Source organism: Psittacula echo (assembly GCF_963264785.1).
Source record: "Psittacula echo genome assembly, chromosome: 3".
Lineage (NCBI taxonomy): Eukaryota > Metazoa > Chordata > Aves > Psittaciformes > Psittacidae > Psittacula > Psittacula echo.
In genome coordinates, this window is record NC_137736.1 from 100,211,733 (window position 1) to 100,225,231 (window position 13,499).

A 13,499-nucleotide genomic window follows, 5' to 3' on the forward strand; every position below is an offset into this window, starting at 1 on the left:
GACTCTAACATGACCTGAAGCAACTAAACTCTTCCAGATATAAAGTCAAGCCAAGAGATAAAATTTTGGCACTCCTAACTGTCCTCAGACTTTCTCTGATGCCTTCTTAGCAAATCAAGAGTACCAGTCAGAGACAGACATCTGTATCACTTGCTTAAGCTTGGCAGCATGACTCTGCTCACCTGACCCCTAAAAATCAAAGCCACAGGGAACATGTTACAGCACTGCCCCTTCCAAATCAATTTTATTGAAGTACTGAACACTTTAAGATTCAAAGTAGTCAAAGATTATTTGATTTTCAGAACATGACAAAGTATCTTACTTCTTTCTGCTAGCAAAATCAATTGGTAATTTTCATTGGAAAAAATCAAGTACCTTTTGTAAGCTTGTTTTAACTTTTTAATTCTTCCTTCAAAAAATACTGAATTAGAAGTAGACAAGTGATTTTAAGAACACTCAAGTTTCATGTGACTGAGACTTTCAACAAAATTTGTTGTGCTGGGAAGGCTGAAAGGCATGCAGTTCCACCTCACAACATAAGAAAACACTTGCAGCAATGCCTGCCATAGCTTTCATTAAAGGATACTATAAAACAAAGCTAACTAAAATCCCAAACATTTCAAGAGCAGACAAGATGGCGTGTTTAAATGTTACAGCGTAAAAAGTATAAACTGGAAGCAATATGCTTGATTTCGTCATGTAGGAGGTGAGAAAGACTGACTTTCACCAGCACCTCACATATGGATCTTTGACATTAACAGGCATATAGGTTTACATGAAAACCATTCCTATTCCACAGAAAACAGGAGACTATAAGAAATCCTCCTATAAGTATTTCTGTCATTACCATGCTTAAACTTGCTGTTTTCTACTGTCTCAAATTCTCACGTTTGGTTTTGTTGGAGAAGGGCAGGGGGAAGATAATAGGAGAGCTACTCTAGAAGAGCAAACCCCTGCCTCTACCAGCACGAGAAGCAAACTCCCTGTGCAACTGTGCCAGCATGACAAAGCAGGAAATGCTAACCTAAACTTTGGTTCCAAATTTGGATGCACACTCAACACAGGCCATTCCAGTGCAGTGTTTATGACCTCAGAATGCCAAGACAAAAGTCATGCTCAAAGGATTTTAACTTTTGAAAGCAAGGAAATCCAGCAGCAAGTCTCAAAAAACCAATGGAAAAATAAAACTGCTCAACAATTTAAAGAAAGCAGAACACATCACTGCAAAAGCATAATGTGTGCAAAGTTAGAGAACAACATTTCATATGTATGAAATGGTTTAGTGTGGGGTGTCCATGCCCATGGCAGGCGGGTTGGAACTAGATGATCTCAAGGTCCTTTCCAACCCTAACTATTCTATGATTCTATGATTGTTGGGGTTATTTTTTAAGCTCAGCAGATCTTACACACAAATAAGCACATAAGCAAGGAGTAAGTCTGCAAGGTGTTACTTGGAAACAAAGCTGCTGCGTGCCTACAAGCCATATTAAGACTTGGTCTCCTAGGTATACTATTTACATATATTTGGAATACTACAGTATTTAAGCAATCATGGGAAAGTATGCTGATGTCTACTGACCAACACTAAGTTTTACTGTGTGAACACATCAGCAATACTGCTACTGTAGTTACAAATGGGTCTCTAACCATATACTCAGAGAGAACTATAAAGCAGCAATTACACTAAGATTGTACTGTTTGATGGTCACACCCAGTATGAATAAAACCCTTGGGGAAAAAAAAAAAACTGTGGTGATGTCATTATATGCAGGACACCTTCCAATTTCCAGGTCAGAAATAGGTCTTTCCAGGCCTTAGTATATTTTTAAGTTCCTAAAATATTCTTAATTGGTTGAATTCTATTTGGATTTTAGTTTGTCTCAAAATGCCTTAATTACGCTTTTGTATGTATATGAAACGCAGTGCAGAAAAACAAGCTTTCATCAAGACTGCACATAGCCTGGCAAGTCATCAAAACAGTGTTTCTTGTATTAGTCCAGATCCAGAGAGCACCTTATTCCTTGCTGTGAATGAAAAAAACCTATCCCAAGTCCACTTGGATTACAGAAACATTATAGTCTGTTTTTCTGTTTCAAAACAATTAATTTAGCATGTCCTTTTGTCTAAAAGTCAAACTCATCTCTAAGCCAGTTTTACCAAATCAATAATAATTATGATGCTGAAGAATATGTGCAAGATACTCTAGTGAGATAAAAAGCTCATAAAAAGCTTATGTTATTGAACAGTGCTGTTTCTAGCTGCAACACTAAAATGAAATTTCAGCCTGAAAAATTCTGGAAAAATACCTTGATATATCAACTGAACCACTTTGAAATCTGCTCAGGTAAGTACATTTTATCCTTCCAAACCTCATTCTATCTAATACTGCTGAAAAAAAAAAAAAAATAGTAAGAGACCTTCGTTGCACAAATAACAAAAGGCAAGGTGAAATACACGGGGCATCAGAGAATCAAGAGCTTTAGTAATTTCAAGCATGCATCACATTCAAGTTTTGGTAGTGCTGTGTTGGTGCTTTGAATGTATCAGAACATTATTGATACATATTTGCTGACCTCAGATTCACAGCTCAGTCACAGAAACTTCACTACAAATGGCAAATAACTCAAGTACATAGATGGCCCAATTCAGCCACTTGTTTACACTTTTACTGTATTATAAAAATAGCTGTTTCCTGTTTCCATAGAAGGACATTATTAGTATCTAACTCTTCTATCCACTGTAACACATTTGCCTCACTCCAAAATATTTTCAACTAAATTGTGACTACACATGTGCTGCTGAGCAAACCATAGCTGCAAGATTTAAGCGTGTACTGCAAGAAGACAGAAAATCTGCTAGTAAAAGGCTTGGTATTTCAGACTAATTTAAACAAAGGAGAAGCTGAACTGGGGAAAAGGCCATCAGCCGAGTGCAAACTGGGCTAATGAAGTACAATGGGGTTTTTTTTGTCATATGACAGTGAGTCCTTGCTGAATTTAACGTGTTTAAATTGTTTTTTTCCTGAAGACATCCAAATCCTGCATTTTTTCCTAAGCTTTCTTTAAAAACACAGAAGGTGAAGAGCACCACTATTTTTAGCAAATGCTAAAACCTCACACCCTATGTGAAGGTTCATTCTTCTGCTACCATAACCAGCACAAAGCACAGTACAGGTGAAAAAGCCTGTAACTATTGCTGGAATGAAGCAATATAATACAGAATTTATTCGAAAGTGCTGCAAAAATTAAAGGAACAGTCACCTTAAAATATATGCACTTTCCAAAAATCTTTTGTTGCCGAAAAATCTTTCGCAAAAACATTGACCTAACAACCTTAGGTAAGACACAGGGTTTATAAAGCCACACCATAGCATTAATATCAGAAAAAATTTGTAAGTCTTTCAGGTTCTTGACAATTTAAATGTGTTGACAGTGTCTCTTTAAGAGCTGAATGTGAGATACTGTGATCAGCTAATACAGCTGTACACTTGGTAACTCAATCTTCATGACCAACCGAGTCAGTGCTTATTTACTAAAAAAGCAGTATGATAAAGACTCATATTAAAAACCCAAACATTAATGTTGCAAGAAAAGATGAAGCAGGAGATTTTCCTCACTTTCAGAATGACAGTTCAGCCATCACTCTTATGCGGGAAGTCAGCTGATGGAGAACTCTGGTCTACTTTGGAAGAAATCAAGTATAGTGAGTCACGCTGCCATTTAAACAAACAGTTCATACTCAGCAGGGGGACAACACACAATGCTTGTGCCTTTATGTTCTGTGACATAACCACACAATCCCATCAAGCTTGGATCATGTCGTCATTGGTATGTATAATAAAATCCTGTTTTACAGTTTCTACATAGGAAACAAGTGGACCTTCGCAAATATCTTAAAAGTTTGTCAATACACCAAGAACCAAGCATGATAGTCAAAAGATGTTAAGCCAGAGAAATTTTCCAGAGAAAAGCTTAATAAAAGATAGGATTTATTACTTCATATAATACCACATCTAAGATCACCTAAATGCTGTATTTTTGTAAAATTATCTTCTCCTCCCACTCCAAGACAACCGCTCTTCAAACGTGTCTGCTGTATTTTAGATAACTACTATTTTATGGTCCTAACATTTGTACCTGCTTTAAAAAAAAAAAAAAAAAAAAAAGTGAATAACCCCTTTATGTTCTGAGTGAAAAATATTTCAAATGCAACTGAGCATTCCGGTCACTGTCATTACCCTGAATTTCTAAGTTTCTTACAGCATGTTCTTTTAAATACCCATTTATATTGATTAAATTTGAGGTAGCAGGCATGAACAACAGAAGTTGACAAGATAATGTGACATAATGCTCAAGGGCCAATGTAAACATGAGGAAAGTTAACTGCTCTGGACCTCATCCTACCAGCACTGAAGGAACATTTAAGTGCTCCAGAATTTGATCTGGTTTATGAAAAAATGCTACTTTGATTAGTACAGCCAAAATGGAGCCTGTGACTTCAGCAGCAGATGACCTGGCACTTGCAATATATTCATCTATTTTTGCAGATGCTAAAAAAGAGTTAGAAATCCTATTTAGTCACCTGACTGCACATGTGAACACCTCTCCAACAGTCAGCTCCACATGTGGAATAGAGCAAAAAACCTGCAATAAGCAAGAATGGGTTCAAACCTAGACTGAAACTTGTAATCAAATGATCACACAAAATCATTGCTCCACAGACAAAAGAGCAGCTATCTGCAGTAATGAACACTACCAGTGAGTCAAAACAGTCATGACAACTCAACTGCCCACTTGATTGAGTAGCTGAGCACAGCTGGTTCACTTGGAGGAAATTATTTGACATGGGTTTAATTAGAATATTGTAATTATCAGTAGCAATCAGAAAGAGTAAGTATTTTATGTGTGCCTACAGTGGTATGTGCTCAACAAAGCTTCGTATAGCTCATGTAACCAAACAAAAACATCAGAAAATGGGAAAGATTAGCACATAGATGTAAAAAAGGACAGCAGATGGTAACAGAAAAAAACAAACAAACAAGCAAACAAAAACCAAACAAAAAAAATGTGTGGAAATAGCACTTTTTTTTTTTTTTTCCCTAAAGTTTCATCACTAAACTGGCATTTTAAAAACATTTAGGCTCACTTGATCACCTAGTGGCAAAGCCATACAATGCAACATGAGACACAGATATTTCCTTCCCAAACAAACATGCTGTTATCACATAAACTCTGCTTGGTTTGGAAAAAGGAGAGGGAGGAAGGGGACTTATTTTCACAATCCTATTCCCATCTTAAATACCAAGAGCAGTAACACCTCCTCAAATAGTAGAGGGAGCGTTACATAAAAACAAGCAAAACAGGGTAATTTAAGTTATTACATCCCATGTGAAAAATAGACTATATACTTTGCCCAATACAAATAACGTTCCTTATAAAAAAATCCAGGGTTTGATCCAGTGCCAGAAAGAACTGGATACACTTCCCAGAACATGTTTAACGTACAGTTTCAGTTTCTGTCTTTTAGCAACTCATACTACTGAGCAAGAGAATGCTGGCCCACTCCCCAAATGAAGTTCTGCTTATAAAGAGAAAGCTGCAATATAGACACTAGAAAAGCACAGCTTCTCAAGACAACTGGCAGGTTTATACAAATATATGAAAAGTTGCAGTAAACTCATTGGAAAGAAAAGGTTTTGAAAAAGTTGTGTCTATTCTGTACTTTTGGACATGCCATGCTGTTAAACAAATGGCTCACCTCCCACACTGCACTTAACTGATCGCACAGCAGTGTATAGAGAAAGCAAAGTTTTCACTACCCCACCAGGCTCACCAGCTACGGTTCCTAACCATAGTCTTCATACAAAGAAAAGACAAAGCTTAACTGAGAATGTCAACTTGGGAGCTATGTCACGGTTTACAAACTGAGGAATAACTTAAGTTTTGAAAAAGGAAGTTGGGTATCAAACTACACTCAGCAACTGCTCTTCTTCCAACTGCGAGCTCTGCTTACTGTTGAAGAAGCCCCTATACTGAGTATTTCATGAAGATGCCACTTAGGACAACTACCTAACTATTGTCTCTAGGAAGTCTGTGTTTTACAATTTTTCCACCTATTAATAGTCAACCTACCTGCCCATAGTTGTCTATGCCAGTTACTAATCTATTTAAGTTTAATAAGTCAAAAGCTGTCCTTAGGGACTGGCCAAGAGTTGTGAGTCCTTCAGCTTGAAGGTTTTTCAGTTCATTCATAAACGTTGCATGGTTTTCCTTCCAGCCAGCCTGAAAAGAGAAACGTGAGAAAACTTATTCTCCAGATATGAGCTTTGCTTTCCTGTTAGGCTACAAAGTGCTGTCCTTGCCGCATGCAGCTCATTACAAATGCTAACAAACCACCTTAAAAGTTACTAATAATAGTCAGTGTTGTTCCATAAAGACTGGATTTACTTCTCTTAGATCCCCCCATCTATCCAACTAAGGTAGGTTTTGTATTGTTCCAAGGGACAAATCTCAGCGAAGTCATGGATGCACAACCCTCACAGCTATTTACACCGCTCTCGCACATCCTTTCGTAGATGGAAGCCAACTGCGCTGCGAGCCGACCCCCAACAGGTTCACCGTCCTGTGTCATGCGGACCCCCGCCCCTTCCTCCCCCCCCCTTCCTCCTCCCACCCCCTCGCGGTACGTCGGTCCGCCCCAAGCCCCGGCGGGGCTGAGGGAAGTGCCGTCCCCTTCCGAGTCCAGACTGTTCGGGCTGAAGTTGCTGTTTCCTCAGATCGTCCCTTCCAAGCTGAACTCTCCTTGGAGTTGCTGTCACTTCTCCCAACTTGAATAAATATTCCCCACAGTTCATTGCTGCTCGCACACACCACACAGGGAAAAAACGTCGGCCATGTTGATGTCAGCGCTGCCGCCGCAGCCGCCAGAGCCCGTGTGTGCCGCGCTGTCCCGGACCGCCAGCAGCCCGGGCGACGCGGGCGGGGGGGCGACCACTCGCAGAGGCCCGCGGCGGCGCGGAGGGGCCGGAAGGAAGCCGGGGGGAGCAGCGGGGGGGTGGGGAGGAGTGAGCGGGGGTTACCTTGATAGCGTAGGGAGGCTCCTCGAAAGTGACCAGCATGTACCTGTCTCCCCGGCTGGCCGGGTCCCGGGCTCGGAGCTGCGGCGCGGGGGACAAAGCAGAGGGTGAGCCGAGTGGCGGCAGCGGCGCCGCTGGAGCCCCCCGCCTCGGCCCGGCCCTCCCGTCCCTGCCTGCCCGCATACACACGCACGCACTCCCGCCCGCCCTCACCTCGCGCCCCCGGCCCAGGCAGCCCCCCGCGCCCTGCCTCCCCCTCCCCTCCCCGCGCAGTCACTCTCGCTCTCTCTCGCCTCCTCTCACAAGGCAGAGCCGGTACCTTCATGAAAGTCTCTACAGCGCCTTTAGCTATGTCCAGATAGGTGGTGCCCAGATGGGTGCGCTGGTTCATGGAGGCGGACGTGTCTATCAGGAAGAGTAAGATGGGCATAGTGCGGAGGGGCCGGCGGCCGGGCGGCTACATGGACAGCGGGTGGGGGGCTAAGGGGAGAACCGCGGGGCGGGGTGGGGGGGAAGAAGGGGGAAAGAGAAGACGGGGGACAGGAGAGGAGTAAGTGGCTGTGAATGCTGTGCACGGGGAAGGGCGCGTCCCCGCTGCCCCTCTGCCGAGGCGGGGGGGAAGGGGGGGCAGCCCTGCCTGCCCTGCCCTCCTTTGTGTGAGGGGCCTGCTCAGCCCGACACAGGCTGGTTTATGAGGGAGAGGCGGATAGGGCTGCGCTGCTGCTAGCCTTCCCCCCACACCACCTTCCTCCACCGCCGCCCGCCCTCCCCTCCCCCTGTTGATGTTACTCAGAAGTTTCGGGCGGAGCAGCCGCAGCCCCACACCCCGGCACTTTCTGTCTCTGACTGAGGCGCTTCCTCGCTCGCCGCCCGCTTTTAAAGGAGCCTGGGCAGGTCGGGGCCCACCTCTGAAGGACACGTCACCGCACCACGTGACCGCGTTAAGCCCCGCCATAGGGCTCCCGGTGACCGCCTCATTAACATATTCAAATCACCGGGGGAGGGCAGAGCGCGGCAGCCGGAGCCGCTGAGGGAAGCGGGTGGTGGCGGAGCCCTACGCCGCGCAGGCGCAGTGTTGGACGGGGAACACGGGGCAGGGTGGGCGGCGCAGTCTCTCAGACGGCCGGTCTCGGGCGGGATGGAGGGTGCTCGCTTGCTCCGCAGGGTCTGTGGGGCGCCATGGCCCGTGGAAGGAGCGCCCTGCCCAAGTCGCCCGCTTATGAGGGACGGCGGCGCTCGGGGAGGGAACGGGGGAGGCCCAGGGGGAGCGCGGCTCGCTGCAGGCTCCCCCACGGCTGCTGGAGCCGTGACTCCGGTGCGGGCGGTGAGTCACGGGGGGATGGAGAAAGAGGGGAGGCGAGCGTCGCGGCTCTCCTTGAGGCTGCGGGAAGGTGCCCGGGCCGCGGGGAGCCCCCGCCTGCTCCGGCCGATCGTGTCCTCTCCCCCGGCGTTCCTCCTTCTTCCCTCTTGGGAGGGCCTGTACGGCGCTCAGGGGCCAACGCAGACCCTCAGGCTAGAGGGGACGGCTAGGGGACCCCAGGGCAGCCTGAAACCCGCTGGATCAAGGAGGGCAGCATTTGCAGTATCCACTGGGTTTAGAACGTGGAAAAGTATTCGGTATCATTTGATGGTGAATTCTCAGAGACGTGGCCCAGCCTTTCACTCGATGCTTAGGGGAAAAGAAAAGAAAAAAACAAACAACTAAAAAGGAAAAAAATACTGGTTAACCCTAGCTGTGACCTTTTCCCCTGCACACAGCCAGAGAGTAACACTGATGTTTCTTTGATACATGTTATGTGAGGGCACTCCAAATATACTGCCTATAAATCGTCTAATCGTGGAATGTTTCCAACCAATTAATGATGAAGATTTCTGGTTTTTATTTGGTGGTTTGGGTTGTTTTTTTGCCAGCAGTTGAGTCTGTGCTGTTTCTGCTCTCATAGCCTTGGAGCAGTAACTCTGGAGCCATTTCTTAGCATGATCTGTTCAGGAGATTGCTCTGCTTCCTATCTGACTGATACTTTTTTTTTTTCCTGATCCAGCTGATGTGTTCCCACAGCCACTGCTTTAGAAGGTATGAAGCCATTTGTGCTCCTTCCTTCTCTCAAGATAAAATTGGCAGTGGCCTGGTTTGATTCATCTTGTTATCCAGTCAAGATTTCTGTCTTGCCAGGCAAGAGCTGGTTTGGGCTTTTTTTGGTTTTTTTAGGCTAATGAATGATTAACATTTAGTCTCTAGGAAGAGGGAGGGACAGAATCCTATTTCCATTACAGATTGGTATGCATTCTCATGTCTGTGAACAGTTATTTTGGCTTTCCTGTCAGCTCTGCACCTGTGACCTGTGCCATCCCTTCTCAGGCACCGGAGTGAAGTCAGGGACACCTCCTTTCAGCCCAGTTCACCATTCAAGGCCCTAAGGAATCTCCAGTCTCAAGGACACTGTGGGAGCTGGGACGACATTTTTGGAACCAGTGCAGACCAAAATTTAGCAACTGGGTTTCTTTGGAAGCAGCATTTTTTCCTGAGTGTTTCTCAGTGTGAATACTTTTGGTGGTGGTAGGAGTGGCCAGACTCACCCAGGTGCCCCCAGTGGCTCTTGAGCTGCTTGCATCTTTCCAACAGTTCAATGTCAGACCCCCAGCAATGGTGCTGTGTCTTGTGACCAACAGCAATGCTGTTTTGGTCCAGGGTCTATTGGTTAATCTGAACCCCTGCTGTCAAAAGAAGCAAGCCAGCAGGTGCCACAGAGGCCACCTTGCCAGTTTGCCCTGGAATGCAGCTGCATGCCAGCCACTGTTACACAGTAAAACATTTGGACTCTCAGAAAGGCTTGGCTCACAGTCATTTTCCCTCTACAGAGGTGTTTTAGAACACCTTTCTTCCCCTCAGCTCCCTACAGAAAGTTGCAGCTCTTAAGGTCAGCAAGACTGGCTGCTGCTGGAGTAGTAACTGTGTAAGGCGATGGGATTCAAGTTGTTAAGTAAAGGCTGCAGTGCAGTGCTGCTTTAACAAATCATGCTTTGGGATTAGTAACGTCATTTAGGAATAATGTTGAGTGAGTGTATGATGCTGGCTTCTAACTGGCTTCCTTTTAAATCTCTGAGATAGGCATCTTCTTCAGACATGCCACCTTCTCTCCTATTTGTATGTTGCTGATGTGTCGTTGACTGTCTTAATAAAATCAGCATTACTTTTATGTGTCAAGCATCATGCATCTTCTTGGAGATGATCCTAAAAATGGGAAACTTCTGGAATGGCTCCTTCTCCAAAGTGCTGGAAAAAAAGGCATTTTAGAGTCCTTGCCGTACCAGGAAAATGTCATAGTAAAAGGCAGCCTGGGCCGTGGAGATTTCACATAAATCCTAGAGGGTAATTTGGAATTCTCAAGTTTTGTTGCCAGTAAAGGCGGGTGGGGGGGAATTACGTGTTCTCTCTTAGTGGTAGAATCAGTCAAAAACCAGCATGAATTCAGAATCAACTTTGAAAACCACAAACTGTAGGCTGTAATTTTCTTACCAAAAGGAAGGTAGGACTCAAGCAGCTGGGCCTGCTGTACCCCTAGTCTCCTCAGCCCTGGTGATTTTCAGTGAAAGGAAAATCCCACAGACAAAACTTTCACACAGTTCCAGTGGGATTTATACAAGCAGAATTACTTTTCTGTGTGTACTTGCTTTTCACTGTTATCTTTGAAGCCATTTGGAACATTCAGTTCTTTCTGCTCCTGTGCATCTTATATTAGATCCGTACTAGATCCCCTATAGGGCAGAATCAAGGCTGGGTATGTGTTGTCTGTGGTAGGCATTAGTACTTTTCTGCTGGGAGCAGGCCAATTTGATTAGTATTGAGAAAGATTCTTTCAAAGATAATCAACCCAACCCTTAAGTGTGTATCAGCCTCTTGATGTGAGAATCGTAATGGCTAGTACTGCCATCAGAGTCACATTTATAAATCTGTACAGGAGATTTGCTGTGAAGGAACAAAACCCAGTGATATTAGTGCTTATGCTTATTACTGGTAGAGCTGACACAGCTGAGCAAGGAGAGAGCTTGAGGCTGTCACAGAAAATGGATGCATCTTTCTCTGGTTTCAGCTTTTTTACATGGAGGGCAAAGTTATACCCCATGCGTGGTCTAAATGAGCCAGTTCCACCTTTTCTCCTAAAACTGGATGAATCATTTCAGCACAGCTTTGTCTGTAGGAATACTTTTGCTGTCCTGACAATACAAAAGATTCCAGATACTTCCATACTGGTTTTGTTTGTTATTCATTGTGCATCCATGAGGAAACACAAATGTATATGTATGTCTAAGAATGCTCATTTTATGATATTCAGAATGGCGTTGTCCATTTAGGGACAAATAAGATGGTATTAAAAATGCAAATTTCACTTTAAATTTGAGGGCTAAGTTAATAAATGAAAAATCAAATAGAAGTATGAAAATACACATAAAAAAATCATCTGAGAAGGGTGAAGAGCATTTTTGGCATAATTTGCTGTTGTTGTGGTTTTTTCCTTAAACAGTTTCTTCTCCCAGTTGATACTTGTGAGACTTTTTTGCCATCACATAGTGTTAGCCTTATTTTGTCCTAAATTGCAAGTTTGGATGGGAGGTGTTATGGTTAAGACCTTCAAGCAGGTCTGAGAACTAAAATTGACAGTGTAACTTTTTTTTTTTAATTTGCTTTCTCCTCAATTTTTTTCACAAATAATAGTTCAAAGTCTTGGTCAGTCCAAGTTTTAATGACACAGGTAAATTTATCAGAGCTTCCTTTAGAATACCATTCCACAGCCTTGTAGATTGTCATAATTAAACTTTTCCCTCTTTAAAAGTCTTATTTTCCATTACCTATTTTTATGTTGCTGCTTATCATTGAAGTATAAATCTTTATACAGCATTCTGAGTTTCAATTTATTATCTTTTAATACTTCTGTTACATTATGTTCATGGTTGGACTCAATCTTAAAGGTCTTTCTTTTCCAACCTAAATGATTCTCTGATTTGATGATTCCATTTAGTCTTCCTTTAGCCAAGTTCTGTGCATTCAACATGCTTTTTTTGTAAATAAAAGTTTGTTTTTCACTTGTCTGCATATGTAGTACACAGCAGCTTATATTGTTGTGGATTTTTTGGTTGGTTTTACTAGTTTCAGTTCAGTGGGTTTTGACCTTATTTTTTTCTCTCTTTCTGTAATTGTTATCAAAGAGAAACTGATTTAATCTTATAATTCAGGTACCTTAGGTAAACTTATAAAGCTCATCCTAGACTGAGTAATCACTGAGAAGGCTGGGATCAGATAAGATATAACACCAAAAAATTTCAGGAAAGTGCCATTAAGATAACTGGATCTCAGGTTTTTATGTTCTAGGACTTGGACTGAGGATGCCTGTTCTTCTAACATTTCCAGAGGCAGCTGTTTTCCTTTGAAACTGTCTAGCACCTTTTAGAAGCCTGTGCTTTGGCTTCCCCAGTGCCAGAGTATAGTGAAACTACGTTCCTCTGCAGAACAATGACCTCTAAAAGAAAGTTGCATTGTCTCCTCTTGGCCCATCTTCAAAGACAGCCTCCTTTCCATTGTCCATCCACCAGGAAACCCAGAGGATAGCCTTTGAAGCTTCCTAGGGATTTTTGTATTCCCAACCACCCCTCCAGTAATCCAAAACCCTTGCTATTTCCTGGCTCGAGAGTTGGAGCTGCAGCAAACAGCAGTGTACCATCCCAGGGAAGAACAGTTAATGTGAAAATGCAAGGAAACGGGTATTATAGTACACTGATATAGTTTGTTTTCTAATTGTACAGGCTGAATGTGGGTACTGGGAGACTAAGTTCATGAATATTTGTGAAGTACTTAAATTCTTCCAAAGAAAGTTATAATAGAAGTGCACAATAAGATTATTTGCAGAGGAAAAACAAATCTCTGAGGACCATCTGTGCTGTGACAGCAGAAGTCAGTCAGTTAATGATGGATAGATTTCAAGGCACCTGAATAGAAGATAAGGAGGCTTCTGTCATTAAAACCAAACTGTATGTTTGATACATGCTTTCCCCTTAGTATTGCTGGCATTAGACTGAAAGGTCTTCCTGGCTATGAGTTGTATTCATACGTATTTCACCGTGTTTAACAGAGCAGGACTTCTATCATATCTGGTACCATGGGGGAATATTAAATCTGACATGGAGAAGGCTGCTTAAAACAAACATTTCAAAATTACAGTTGTAATAAGGTAGCATGTATGAGAATTCAAATAGATTTGCAGTTCTTATACATCCTTCCTTATACGTTACATTGCTCCTTTCAGTTAAGGTAGAATTCTGGTCAAGAACAAAAACCCATCTCAGCTCTGGGCCTTTAAATTAATTCAATTTCTCAGCTGGCATGTCAAGGCCCAAAGAGAACAGAAGACACTCTGTAGCATACAAAGGT

General features: G+C 43.2%; 1 protein-coding gene across 4 annotated transcripts in view; it reads right to left on the reverse strand.

Moving 5' to 3' along the window:
* The window catches only part of INTS6 (integrator complex subunit 6), a 47,802-nt gene extending 39,957 nt beyond the window's left edge, over positions 1-7,845 (reverse strand). For all 4 annotated transcript variants that reach the window (XM_080612852.1, XM_080612850.1, XM_080612851.1 and 1 more), the window contains exons 1-3: positions 7,395-7,845; positions 7,079-7,156; positions 6,132-6,281 (exon numbers count right to left, since the gene is read on the reverse strand). In XM_080612852.1, coding sequence (XP_080468978.1) covers positions 6,132-6,281; positions 7,079-7,156; positions 7,395-7,505 — 339 coding nt within the window. In that variant the 5' untranslated portion in view covers positions 7,506-7,845. The remainder of the gene's footprint in view (positions 1-6,131; positions 6,282-7,078; positions 7,157-7,394) is intronic.
* Positions 7,846-13,499: the final 5,654 nt, after the last annotated feature.